The sequence below is a fragment of the Salmo salar genome, chromosome ssa27 (assembly GCF_905237065.1).
Source record: "Salmo salar chromosome ssa27, Ssal_v3.1, whole genome shotgun sequence".
NCBI classification, from domain to species: Eukaryota; Metazoa; Chordata; class Actinopteri; order Salmoniformes; family Salmonidae; genus Salmo; species Salmo salar.
This window is the reverse complement of record NC_059468.1, coordinates 21,175,800-21,190,848: the sequence shown is the minus strand read 5'-3', so window position 1 is coordinate 21,190,848 and position 15,049 is coordinate 21,175,800. Positions and strand designations below refer to the sequence as shown.

At 43.7% G+C, this 15,049-nt stretch overlaps 1 protein-coding gene across 8 annotated transcripts in view; it reads left to right on the top strand.

The window, feature by feature from the left end:
* The window catches only part of LOC106588686 (PHD finger protein 14), a 106,427-nt gene extending 97,356 nt beyond the window's left edge, over positions 1 to 9,071 (top strand). For all 8 annotated transcript variants that reach the window (XM_014177927.2, XM_014177923.2, XM_014177928.2 and 5 more), the window contains one exon: positions 7,525 to 9,071. In XM_014177927.2, coding sequence (XP_014033402.2) covers positions 7,525 to 7,596 — 72 coding nt within the window. In that variant the 3' untranslated portion in view covers positions 7,597 to 9,071. The remainder of the gene's footprint in view (positions 1 to 7,524) is intronic.
* The last annotated feature ends 5,978 nt before the right edge of the window (positions 9,072 to 15,049 follow it).

The window sequence follows — 15,049 nt, the reverse complement described above, 5'->3', positions numbered from 1 at the left end:
GACTCATCAGACACACGACTCTTCACACACAGACACACAGCCCTTCACACACAGACACACAGCTCTTCACACACAGACACACAGCTCTTCACACACAGACACACAGCTCTTCACACACAGACACACAGCCCTTCACACACAGACACACAGCTCTTCAGACACACAGCTCTTCAGACACACGACTCTTCACACACAGACACACAGCTCTTCACACAGACACACAGCCCTTTACACACAGACACACAGCTCTTCACACACAGACACACAGCACTTCACACACAGACACACAGCTCTTCACACACAGACACACGACCCTTCACACACAGACACACAGCCCTTCACACACAGACACACAGCTCTTCACACAGACACACGACTCTTCACACACACGACCCTTCACTCACACACACAGACACACGACTCTTCACACACAGACACACAGCCCTTCACACACAACTCTTCACACACAGACACACAAGTCTTCACACACAGACACACAGCCCTTCACACAGACACACGACCCTTCACTCACACACACAGACACACGACACTTCACACACAGACACACAGCCCTTCACACACAACTCTTCACACACAGACACACAAGTCTTCACACACAGACACACGAGTCTTCACACACACAGACACACAGCTCTTCAGACACACAACTCTTCACACACAGACACACAGCTCTTCACACACAGACACACGACCCTTCACACACAGACACACAGCTCTTCACACAGACACACGACCCTTCACACACAGACACACGAACCTTCACACACAGACACACAACCCTTCAGACACACGACTCTTCAGACACACGACCCTTCAGACACACGACCCTTCACACACAGACACACGACCCTTCACACACAGACACACAGCTCTTAAGACACACGACGCTTCACACACAGACACACAGCTCTTCAGACACACGACGCTTCACACACAGACACACAGCTCTTCAGACACACGACGCTTCACACACAGACACACGACTCTTCAGACACACAGCGCTTCACACACAGACACACGACTCTTCACACACAGACACACGACTCTTCACACACAGACACACAGCGCTTCACACACAGACACACAGCGCTTCACACACAGACACACAGCTCTTCAGACACACTACGCTTCACACACAGACACACAGCTCTTCACACACAGACACACGACTCTTCATTGGCTTAATCAATTTGTTTTGTGCCATTAGAATTTAATCTGTCCCTTTCAAAATGACTAAACGTCTTTGTGAAAAAATGGTGTTTGATGACTATGAATACACACAGGGCTTCACACCAGTGTCTGTGTGTGTATGCTCTCTTTTGGACTTTAGTTTGGGTCACATGAGTTGTTTTGATCGGTAATTATTTGTATGCTTTAATGTTGTTCACACTGTGGGTGTTTTCATGTGGCTCTAGGAGCATCAATACCTTGCTGGGATGTTGTAACCCCCTCAGAACCACCCAGCAGCACCGATCAAAGAAACCCAGTTCCATAGCACTGCTTCCTCCACCACACACACACAGTGCACCGCAGACAACCACACTACTAAATACAATAAAAGCAGAAAACACGATAAGGAAAATAAGTCATACTAATTAGCTGCTAATTCTTTTGAGGACTGCGCCGGCTTGATAAAGGACCGGTGCTAAAGCTCATTAAAGAATGAGACATGCAGCGTTGGACATTTACATTTTCTTTTACAGCATTATTTTTAATCCCGCTTTATGAAGTTGCCTGCATGGCGTGTGTGGGCGGGAGGGAGGGAGGGAGGGGGTGCTTCACTCGTCTTTTAGAGCAATTGCGTTCTTCCTACCAGGCAGCGGGGGTCTCAGCCTCACGCACATTAGCAGCTCCATGAGCCTTTGTTGCCACCTAGGGTTCACTTCTGTCCTCTCTTCGCTCTCCTCATCCTCCTCCCCCTCTCCTCCTTGCTCTCCTTCTCCTGTGTGGGAGGAGTAGTTTCCTGTTTCTCTCTCTTCCCTCCTTTCTCCCCTCCTCCTTTCCTCTCCTCCTCCTCTCCTTCCAGACTCACATGTTGAGAGCAGCAGTAGTGGTGTGTGAGAAAGCAGGAGCGCGGTGTGTGAGAAAGCAGGAGCGCGGTGAACGACAGGCTCTGCATGCCCTTTAAGAACACCAAACTCAATTAGAATAAAAAGTATGGCATTTCATTATCATACATGTATATGCTGCTAGTGCCAGAGGGCTGGGGACCCATGGAGAGCTCTCCCTTTCTGTCTCTCTCTTTCCCCCATCCCCTCCATCCCCCTCTCCCCCTACCTCTCTTCCAGAGGGGAGGGATGGAGATATGCCAGAGCCTGTCAGTTTCTCCCTCTTATCCCCTCTTCCTCCACTGCTCTCTCCCTTTCGCCAGGCCCTCTGAGGGGAGATCTTTCTGGTGGCTCTCTGCCTCTCCATTCTGCTCCGCTCCTCACAGAGCAAATATCACTCTGTCTGTCAGGGACCCTGACACTAGGCTGGACCCACTATCTCACTCTCTTGTTTCTGTTGCGGAACAGGCCCAGGGTTTCTCCTAGCCTGGTGCCAGGTCGAATGGCCGTGGTCATAATGGAAAGGGTACACCACAGCATAGAGTTGTGGTTAGTTACTTGTCATTGTTCATGTCCTCCAATCCAATGGCTTGTCTAATGAATCCCACAGCAGTGCAGTAATGATCATATCAGCACGTTTCCATGTTTCTATTGGCCGTCTCTCTCCTTAGGTCCTTCAGTGTGTATTGTGTAGTGCCGTCATTCTCCTGAGAGGGAGGTGGATGGAGGGGAGAGGAGGAGATCAGCAGCAGGCCCTGCAAATCAGTCCCCAAGAGGCCAGGAACAGGGGTGTCTCCCCTCCCCCTTCTCTCCAGGGACAGACACTACATCAAGGAAGGAGAAAGAGGGAGAGCGAGCGAGAGGGAGGGAGGGAGAGAGAGGGGGAGAGATCTGCCTGGGGATGTGATAGTGAATGGTACCACAGGTAATTGGAAAATTGGCAGGCTTGTCAGAGAGATTTGGTGGATGGCACAGGCCGATACGTACGGCGGCTGGTGTTCGACATGTCATCCCCGGCAACGATAGATTTATATCGGCCCACAAGGACCGGGCGGAGGAGGGAAGTAGAGAAGTATCCTGAGTTCAGGAAAAAGGAAGGCATTTTTCACCAGGGGCAGGCTGCATATCAAAGTGTGTCCAGAGAGGTGCAGACACAGACAAGGTTTGTGTGAGTTACAGGGTGATATATGAACCAGAACTAAACTCTGGCCCCTGGTTGATTTACGACTCCACAGTTACTGTCTTATAGTTAACAAGCCTGGGGGATCCTGCTACGTAGTTAGGCTGCGTCCCGATTGGCACCCTAGTCCCAGTGCACCCTATTCACAGGGCCAATAGGGATAGGTGAAAAGGTGCCATTTGGGACGCATCCTTAGATACTGTATGAGGCGAGAGATACTCTGAATACCTGGGAGGGGGCTTGATGTTTAGATACTCAATTCGCCCAATTAGCTGCTGTTGAAGTGCACTTGGGAGGTTCGGGAGATTTGCTCTCGTGTTATAATAAATACCATAGGGAATAGGGTTATGGATGAAGACTGTCATGAAAATAAAATAACCATCATAAATGTTTTGTTTTTTTGTGGAACGAACAGATGACTGAACGGCCGGGCATTCGTGAGGTTGAGTCCAAACCTTGTTGCTCCTTGCTGAAACAAGCATGGTGTTGTAGCAAACAAGTCTTCAGTTGCCTAGGCAATGCCCCCCTCCCTGCAGCAGCAGCACATGAATTCAGGAACTGAGGAGAGGAGAGAATGTGCATCTTAGAAAGAAAATATATATATCCAGTACCAGTCAAAAGTTTGGACATACCTTCTCATTCAGGGGTTTTCTTTATTTTTACTATTTTCTACATAGTAGAATAATAGTGAATACATCAAAACTATGACATAACGCATATGGAATCAAGTAGTAAGCAAAAAAGTGTTAAATAAATCTAAATATATTTTATATTTGAGATTCTTCAAAGTAGCCACCCTTTGCCTTGATGACAGCTTTGCACACTCTTGGCATTCTCTCAACCGACTTCATGAGGTAGTCACCTGGAATGCATTTCAATTAACAGGTGTGCCTTGTTAAAAGTTAATTTGTGGAATGTCTTTCCTTCTTAATGCGTTTGAGCCAATCAGTTGTGTTGTGACAAGGTAGGGGTGGTATACAGAAGATAGCCCTATTTGGTAAAATACCAAGTCCATATTATAGCAAGAACAGCTCAAATAAGCAAAGAGAAATGACAGTCCATCATTACTTTAAGACATGAAGGTCAGTCAATCTAGAAAATGTAATGAACTTTGAAAGTTTCTTCAAGTGCAGTCGCAAAAACCATCAAGCGCTATGATGAAACAGGCTCTCATGAGGACTGCCACAGGAAAGGAAAACCCAGAGTTACCTCTGCTGCAGAGGATAAGTTCATTAGAGTTAATTGCACCTCAGATTGCAGCCCAAATAAATGCTTCACAGAGTTCAAGTATCAGACACATCTCAACATCAACTGTTCAGAGGAGACTGCGTGAATCAGGCCTTCATGGTTGAATTGGTGCAAAGAAACCACTACTAAAAAGGACACCAATAATAATAATAAGAGACTTGCTTGGGCCAAGAAACACGAGCAATGGACATTAGACTGGTGGAAAACTGTCCTTTGCTCTGATGAGTCCAAATATGACATTTTTGGTTCCAACCGCCGTGTCTTTGTGAGATGCAGAGAAGGTGAACGGATTATCTCCGCATGTGTGGTTCCCACCGTGAAGCATGGAGGAGGAGGTGTGATGGTGTGGGGGTGCTTTGCTGGTGACACTGTCTGTGATTTATTTAGAATTCAAGGCACAGTTAACCAGCATGGCTACCACAGAATTCTGCATCGATACTCCATCCCATCTGGTTTGCACCTCCAGGCTGTGTAAGGGCTATTAGTCCAAGAAGGAGAGTGATGGTGCTTCATCAGATGACCTGGCCTCCACAATCACCCGACCTCAACCCAATTGAGATGGTTTGGGATGAGTTGGACCGCAGAGTGAAGGAAAAGCAGCCAACAAGTGCTCAGCATCTGTGGGAACTCCTTCAAGACTGTTGGAAAAGCATTCCTCATGGAGCTGGTTGAGAGAATGCCAAGAGTGTGCAAAGCTGTCATCAAGGCAACGGGTGGCTACTTTGAAGAATCTCAAATATAAAATATACTTTGATTTGTTTAATTATTTTTGGTTACTTCATAATTCCATATGTTATTTCATAGTTTTGATGTCTTCACTATTATTCTACAATGTAGAAAATAGTACTATTTAAGAAAAGCCCTTGAATTAGTAGGTGTGTCCAAACCTTTTACTGGTACTGTAAATATACAGTGCATTCGGAAAGTATTCAGACCCATTGACTTTTTCCACATTGTTACATTACAGCCTTATTCTAAAATGCATTAAATCGTTTTTTCCCCTCATCAATCTACACACAATACCCCATAATTACAAAGCAAAAACAGGTTTTTAGAATAAAATAATTCACATTTACATAAGTATTCAGAACCTTTAATCAGTACTTTGTTGAAGCACCTTTGGCAGAGATTACAGCCTTGAGTCTTCTTGGGTATGACACTACAAGCTTGGCACACCTGTATTCTTCTCTGCAGATCCTCTCAAGCTCTGTCAGGTTGGATGGGGAGCGTCGCTGCACAGCTATTTTCAGGTTCAAGTCCGGGCTCTGGCTGGGCCACTCAAGGACATTCAGAGACTTGTCCCGAAGCCCTCCTGCGTTGTCTTGGCTGTGTGCTTAGGGTAATTGTCCTGTTGGAAGGTGAACCTTTGCCCCAGTCTGAGGTCCTGAGGATCTCTCTATACTTAACTCTGTTCATCTTTCCCTCGATCCTGACTAGTCTCCCAGTCTCCGCCGCGGAAAGACATCCCCACAACATAGTGCTGTCACCACCATGCTTCACCTTAGGGATGGTGCCAGGTTTCCTCCAGATGTGACGCTTGGCATTCAGACCAAAGAGTTCCATCTTGGTTTCATCAGACCTGAGAATCTTGTTTCTCATGGTCTGAGAGTCATGTGCCTTTTACTGAGTGGCCTCCATCTAGCCACTCTACCATAAAGGCATGATTGGTGGAGTGTTGCAGAGATGGTTGTCCTTCTGGAAGGTTCTCCCATCTCCACAGAGGTACTCTGGAGCTCTGTCAGTGACCATCAGGTTTTTGGTCACCTCCCTGACAAAGGCCCTTCTCCCCCGATTGCTCAGTTTGGCCGGGCAGCCAGCTCTAGGAAGGGTATTGGCGGTTCCAAAGTTTTTAGAATGATGGAGGCCACTGTATTCTTGGGGACTTTCAATGCTGCAGACATTTTTTGATACCCTTCCTCAGATTTGTGCCTTGACACAATCCTGTCCCAGAGCTCTACGGACAATTCCTTAGACCTCATGGCTTGGGTTTTGCTCTGACATGAACTGTCGACTGTGGGACCTTATATAGACAGGTGTGTGCCTTTCCAAATCATGTCCAATCAATTGAATTTACCACATGTGGACTCCAATCAAGTTGTAGAAACATCTCAAGGATGATCAATGGAAACAGGATGCACCTGAGCTCAATTTCGAGTCTCATAGCAAAGGGTTTGAATAGTTATATAAATAATATTTCTAAAAACCTATTTTCGCTTTGTCATTGTGAGGTATTGCGTGTAGATTGATGAGGGAAAAATTGTATCAATTTTAGATTGAGGCTGTAACGTAACAAAATGTGGTCACCGTAACAGGTATTATGGTGACCATGTCATTTGGCTGACCAATAAGCATCATCCATAATTCCATGACCATCACAGCCCTAATGGAGAGTCTACACTGGTGTTAAGCAGCACTTAGGAATGTACCATAGCCACCTTGCTACGTGGTTAGATATAGAGGATACTATAAGGATACTGGGAGAGGAAACTGAAAATGTAACGACTGCTTTAAGGAGTGTGTGTGTACATACACACGAACGTGCAGATGGACAGACCTACGTGAGGTGTAGGCCTAGTGTAGATTCTTGGTGTGGATGTTTCTAACAGTGTGTATATGTGGTTCTAACTCAGTGTGTATATTAACCTCTAGAGATGGAGATAATTGCATCTGTCAGAGTCGTTTAGTCACTGTTGCCGCTGTCGCCTGCCCCCTCTGGGCCCAGCCTCTCTAAGCTGTATGTTTTAATAGGAAATGGCTGCTGAGCAATGCTGTTAGCAGGGAAGTCACCACTAACTAACACCAGCACAACACTAACCTACCAACACTAACTACTTATCCCTGTTGGTATTGTGACAGACCTTTCTAAAAATCTCATTTGTGGTTGTGAGTTAGGATGTGATTTGTCCAACTGTGGTCTAAAGGACTTTGATGTTTCACCTTCCAGAGACCCATTTTGGGGACCCAGGTGAGGAAAATACCATGCCTGAATATTCTGTGTTGACCCGATTATGTTGTTTTATGTTTCAGGAGGAACATGAAGAGGACGAAGAGGACGATTCTGTCAAAGAGGAAACGACAGAGAACGAGTTCCCAATCTAAATTCCCGACTGAAACAAAAACAACAGTTTTTATCTTGAGCACAATGATCAAATGCTAGTGGTCACCGGATGGTCAGTGTCATCAACTCCACTTGAAAGCTCTGTAGGTAACAGGACAGTCTGTAGTGTCTCAGTTTTACTGCCCATACTGCTCATCTCTAGCCTGGTCCCAGATCTGTTTGTGCTTTCTTGCAGCTAATGACTACACAACCACAAGACGGCCCAAACAGATCTGGGACCAGGCTAACTCATCTTTTCTCTTCAGTAAGATATGGGACAGAGTTCCTACCCACGTTAGTTTTGTAGCCAGAGGAACAGTATATTTTAGAGAACAGAATGTATTTGGTTATCTTTTAGAGGGAATAGTATGTATTTACGAAAGGGACAGGGCTGAACCCTCACACTCACTATGGTAACTGGAGATGTCACTGACATGTAGGTTTTATCATATAAATATACAATCTAGAATCTATTCTAGGATATATATTCTAAAATGTATTTCTATGGTTTGTATATAAGAACTTAATGAAAAAGCACATCAATGTATTCTGACAGAGAAGGTTTTCATTCAGTGGGGCCCAGTGATAGATTTATGTTTTCAGGGGCATCCGTCGTGGATTTAATTTGCAGCAGAGATGAAATCAAATAAATATAAAACCCAGGGAAAGTGCCTGGTTGGACCAGACCAGTCAGACTGTTAAAGGATATGTACCTGCTTGATGTTTTTATAAACTTGACCAACCAAACATTTTCCCTCAGATCTATTTTCATACACTAATCAGAATACAGTATGATGTTCTCTGAAGTCTGGTCCCAGATCTGTTTGTGCTGTCACAAACAAGAACTATTAGAGTTGGCTGCACAGCACAAACAGATCTGGGATCTTGCTATATCTTCAATGCCCGGTTTACATACACCGTATGTTAAGTATTCAGTGGTGTTGAGTATTTCTTCTACAATCTCTCATCACAGTTGAATTGAAACACTATTTGTCGTACAGATCTTGTATCACTTTTTGTTGTGCTATTTGGTCTTCTCTCTATCAATTGTCATGACCTCTTTTTAATGACTTTAGTTTTATATTTGTATGCATTTATGTTCATACTGTCTGACATACTGTCAGTAACCTTATACACATGATGTGGCCTGTTGGTAGCACAATCCATTTGACGTCAGCGATCCTCTTTGTTTGTGGCAGCACTACAAGTCAAAGGAAACAAACACAATTTCTATTTAGTAGGATTTCTTAGGCTTTTAACACAGGCTGTCTAGCAACTACAGTCCAAGTGAACACGTTTTGCCTTTGATTTGCCTGTTTAAGTGCTACCAATGTTCTATGTTTTGATTTAACATTAATGCAACAAGGAAAATGTCATGTTTTTTTTAGCTTTTTCCTGGGGGGATATGCATTTGCTAAGAGTATTTAGATACTTCGAAAATGTTTAAATGCCAATAAACTTAATTTCCACAAATATATTATGGTTTTAATATTGTTTCCGTCTCTGACATTCATTCAATTTGACTTTGTCAGCATCAAAAAAAGAACCCTCCTTATACAAAGCTTTGGGTCAACTTCAGTCATAAAAATCAGAAAGGAAATTGCAACCATTCTGCTTGATCATTTGACATTAAATATATATAGGGAATAGGGTGCCATTTGGGATTCATCCTAGATCCTAGCCTACAGTAATGGAGTGTTGAGTAGGACCAGAGACAGCAGTGACTCCTCTGTGTTCCTTGGGTCATAATATGTTGCTCTATATTATTTATCCTCACAAAGGACTCTCAGCCCCATTTAAACTGCAGTCATGTGCCAGCACTAGTAGGGGGCGTTGCTCCACACACACTCATGCTTATCTTTACAATCCTCCAAACAGGTATACACTCTTCCTCCCCCCTCTTCCTTCCTTCACTCTCTTTCTTTTCTCATTTCTCTCTGTTTCTGTCTCTCTCACACACATTCATATACAAAAGGATTGAAAAATGAAACGCTGTCAGATGAATCTTTATATTTCATTGCCTCACAAACCCCTGTCCCCATCCCCCATGTCAAGGCGGGGAGAAGCATCCAGGCATTCATTCATTGAGGGGTGTAATGCCAATTTGTTTCAAAGAGGAACTATTCATTTTCCCATGTCAGGGAGGCAGGAGGGAACCCCTGTTCAGCCGCTGAACCGTGAAAGACATTATCTGGAGGGCCTGTGTCTCTCATTTATGGGGGAGGAAAAGAGAGAGAAGAGTGTGTGTGTGTGTGTGTGTGTCCCTCGTTCAGGAAAAGGAAGAGACACGTTACAATGCTCTTTGATGGGAGGGGTGGCTGGTGCCGGCAGACGATAGAGCCGGGCCTCCCGCCTCCGTTTTCCCAGCATGCCGTCTGAGAAGGATGTCATTAGGCCTGCAATAACAGCGATGGGCACGTTAATGACAGAGTGGCCCGCTCTGTCACCCCTTGCTCCGCCAATCTGTGTGTGTGCCCGGCCAATCTCCTGTCTACACCCCTATCTGCAGTCGTAGCACAGGTCTTAAAAGACCTTATACAGATCAACAGCCAGCTGTCTAGAGCAAAAGAGAAGAATGAACAAAGCACTCAGGTATTAATGTTTCTTTATGTGTGGCCATACATAGATGACGGATTTCAGACATTTGAAAAGGTCCTGAGAACATCGATATACAGAGAGGGAAAAAAGTATTTGATCCCCTGCTGATTTTGTATGTTTGCCCACTGACAAAGAAATGATCAGTCTATAATTTTAATGGTAGGTTTATTTGAACAGTGAGAGACAGAATAACAACATAAGAAGAATAAGAATAAAGAATAAAAAATCCAGAAAAACGCATGTCAAAAATGTTATAAATTGATTTGCATTTTAATGAGGGAAATAAGTATTTGACCCCCTCTAAATCAGAAAGATTTCTGGCTCCCAGGTGTCTTTTATACAGGTAACGAGCTGAGATTAGGAGCACACTCTTAAAGGGAGTGCTCCTAATCTCAGTTTGTTACCTGTATAAAAGACACCTGTCCACAGAAGCAATCAATCAATCAGATTCTAAACTCTCCACCATGGCCAAGACCAAAGAGCTCTCCAAGGATGTCAGGGACAAGACTGTAGACCTACACAAGGCTGGAATGGGCTACAAGACCATCGCCAAGCAGCTTGGTGAGAAGATGACAACATTTGGTGCGATTATTCGCAAATGGAAGAAACACAAAAGAACTGTCAATCTCACTCGGCCTGAGGCTCCATGCAAGATCTCACCTTGTGGAGTTGCAATGATCATGAGAACGGTGAGGAATCAGCCCAGAACTACACGGGAGGATCTTGTCAATGATCTCAAGGCAGCTGGTACCATAGTCATCAAGAAAACAATTGGTAACACGCTACGCCGTGAAGGACTGAAATCCTGCAGCGTCCGCAAGGTCCACCTGCTCAAGAAACCACATATACATGCCTGTCTGAAATTTACCAATGAACATCTGAATGATTCAGAGGACAACTGGGTGAAAGTGTTGTGGTCAGATGAAACCATAATGGAGCTCTTTGGCATCAACTCAACTTGCCGTGTTTGGAGGAGGAGGAATGCTGCCTATGACCCCAAGAACACCATCCCCACCGTCAAACATGGAGGTGGAAACATTATGCTTTGGGGGTGTTTTTCTGCTAAGGGGACAGGACAATTTCACCGCATCAAAGGGACGATGGACGGGGCCATGTACCGTCAAATCTTGGGTGAGAACCTCCTTCCCTCAGCCAGGGCATTGAAAATGGGTCGTGGATAGGTATTCCAGCATGACAATGACCCAAAACACACTGCCAAGGCAACAAAGGAGTGGCTCAAGAAGAAGCACATTAAGGTCCTGGAATGGCCTAGCCAGTCTCCAGACCTTAATCCCATAGAAAATCTGTGGAGGGAGCTGAAGGTTCGAGTTGCCAAACGTCAGCCTTGAAACCTTAATGACTTGGAGAAGATCTGCAAAGAGGAGTGGGACAAAATCCCTCCTGAGATGTGTGCAAACCTGGTGGCCAACTACAAGATACGTCTGACCTCTGTGATTGCCAACAAGGGTTTTGCCACCAAGTACTAAGTCATGTTTTGCAAAGGGGTGAAATACTTATTTCCCTCATTAAAATGCAAATCATTTTATAAAATTTTTGACATGCGTTTGTCTGGATTTTTTTGTTGTTATTTTGTCTCTCACTGTTCAAATAAACCTACCATTAAAATTATAGACTGATCATTTCTTTGTCAGTGGGCAAACGTACAAAATCAGCAGGGGGTCAAATACTTTTTCCCTCACTGTATGCAGGGGCGCAACTTTCACTGGGAACGGGGGGGAAATGCCCCCTCCCCGCCACATTCTAAAATTGCATTTTTGTCCCCCCAGTTTTATCATTGGAATGTGATACAAAACAACACAACAGTGTGGTTTAGGACCATGCGGACACCTCCGAGCAGTCGGGTGTTTATCGGACTGGATAAAAATTAAATTAAAATAAAATGTATAATTATGTCCCCGCTATTTCTAAAACCAAAGTTACGCCCCTGGATATATGCCTTCCTCGGTGCTCACAAAGAATAGAATAAATGATTGCCCAACACTGGGCACAAACTCGTGATGTTCAGAGTAAGAGGGCACTACTTAGACCACTGCACCACCACAATTCACAATGCTCTAGCAAGCCGTGAGAATACTTGATGATAGTTGATGGACTTTGTTTTTAATTATTTTGTTTTAAGCCTTCCCCAAACCATAGCCCTAACCTTAACCACTAGGAGTTAATACCTAATGATAACCATTTGAGTTGTTTCTGTTTTAACCCTGTAACCAGGCGGAGTTAATGTGTCAAAAATAGATGCTCATCCTTATTACGTTGAATTTCGAAGGGAAACTAGGAGATCTTATTGAGGCCATACACAGGGCCAAGGAGATGTGATCCTACGCCCTGTTTCTTTATACTGTATATGTCCTCTTTATGAAGGGACGTTCTCTTGATGTTCTCTTAACTTGAACAGCTTATAGACTACAGGGCTGCTTAAGTTGATGTGCTGATTTATGATTATAACAAAATGCTACAATATAGAAATAGTATTTCAGGTTTTAGATCCTTTGTTATCCTTCTTATTTGCCTGTCATTAATACACTTCTTGCAGAAACAACTGGGTGAAAGGTTTCTTAGCTTAGCAGTAAAAAGTTGACAAACTGTCTGTGCTTCTCCTCTCCAGTTAGCCCAAGTAACTTTTTAGATTTATGACATGTCACACTTTAATAAGGTAGATCTATGTTCTGACAGCGTTGGCCTCAACACACACATGCACGTTAGTGTTGCGCGGTTCAGCTGTTTGTTAACCCGCAACCGCCCGCAATTGCTAATAACCCATCAACAACCGCACAACTATATGTGATAAAGTGAAAATCTGAGGCCTTCACTCAACCCTCACCCACTAATACAGAACATGTACTGTAGGCTACAGTCAAAGACAGCAAAAACAAAATATTGACATGGGGTGCAGGATTTTTAGTTGTTGCCTGATTTAGATATGTTTCTGATTATGATTTCTGAAATTTGGGTAGGCTATTTGTTAGTCAGCTTCTCTTTGTCATTATATGTTGACCTAGAAGACCAAATAAACCCTTGCACAACAAAATGATGTAATAGGTCAATAGAATGAATACTTCAATCTAATTGATATCGGTCAAGTTTTCTCTGTCAACATCTTTCGCGGAGCAAAGATGTTTAGGGACCGGGGAGAAAACGCAATAATGTAAAAAAAACTGGAAAGATTTTTTGTGCAAAATGTCAAAATGACATCAGCTTGACTGGTTGTAAGAATATATTAGCTATGAAAATGACTCAAAGTGTTTCTGTTAAGATTTCAATTCGGCTTCGATGCATATTTTGTGGTTGAAATAATATCAGCTTTTATGATGCTGACAGCATCTCAAGATGCAGAAAGAAAGAAATCATATTCCTCCGCTCCTGTTCCCAAGTCCAAATGTAGCCTACATTTGGTGTATCATTTTACTGCAATAAATGCTTAATTCTCCAGGAGTTAATATTAAGGTTATGTGAGAAGTTATAGACCTACAGTCAGTGTCCAGATTTCAGTTTCCATTTAACCCATCTGAACAGTAGGTTACAGTTCCCTTGACGTGTCATAGGCCTATTTGAATTCCATCTTGTGACTGTGGAATTTATATAGCTACTCACAATCATCACATAACATAGGCTGCACTGCTATCATCCTCTTTTACCACTTCACCAAATCTTTTCCCAACATAACTTTTCTGGCCCTCTCTTCTCTTTTTCAACTCTCCTTTAGCAGTTTTTGTCTTATTGACTGAAACTTCGACATTGTCCTTTTTGCCTCCATGGATTGACATGGACTTTTTTTGCAAAAGCATTATTTGGCAGTTTCCTGTGCAGGCAGGGTTGCCAGGTTCAAGCAAAAAATTCTTGCCCAATAACTACTCAAACGCTGCCCAAAAGGCCTGACAACTAAACCATTTTCCATAACGTCATCTAGCCAATTAAGAAATAATATCATAGTAACTTGTAATGACATCAAATCAAATCAAATGTTATTGGTCACATACACATTGTTAGCAGAGGTTATTGCGAGTGTAGTGAAATGCTTGTGCTTCTAGTTACGACAGTGCAGAAATATCTAACAAGTAATCTAACAATTCCACAACTACCTAATACACACATACATCTAAGTAAAGTAAAAGAATGGAATAAGAATTTATATATATATAAATATATGGATGAGGAATGACAGAGCGGCATAGGCAAGATGCAATAGATAGTATAAAATATAGTATACACATATGAGGAGTAATGCAAGATATGTAAACATTATTAAAGTGGCATTATGAAAGTAACTAGTAATCTATTTATTAAAGTGGCCAATGATTTCAAGTCTATATGTAGGCAGCAGCCTCTTTGTGTTAGTGATGACTGTTTAACAGTCTGATGGCCTTGAGATAGAAGCTGTTTTTCAGTGTCTCAGTCTCAGCTTTGATGCACCTGTACTGACCTCGCCTTCTGGATGGTAGCGGGGTGAACAGGCAGTGGCTCGGGTGGTTGTTGTCCTTGATGATCTTTTTGGCCTTCTTGTGATATCAGGTGCTGTTGGTGTCCTGGAGGGCAGGTAGTTTGCCCCCGGTGATGCGTTGCGTAGACCGCACCACCCTCTGGAGAGCCTTGCGGTTGTGGGCGATGCAGTTGCAGTACCAGGTGGTGATACAACCCGACAAGGTTGCTCTCAATTGTGCATCTGTAAAGGTTGTGAGGGTTTCAGGTGACAAGCCAAATTTCTTCAGCCTCCTGAGGTTGAAGAGGCGCTGTTGGCGCTGTTGCGCCTTCTTCACCACACTGTCTGTGTGGGTGGACCATTTCAGTTTGTCCGTGATGTGCACGCCGAGGAACTTAAAACTTTCCACCTTCTCCACT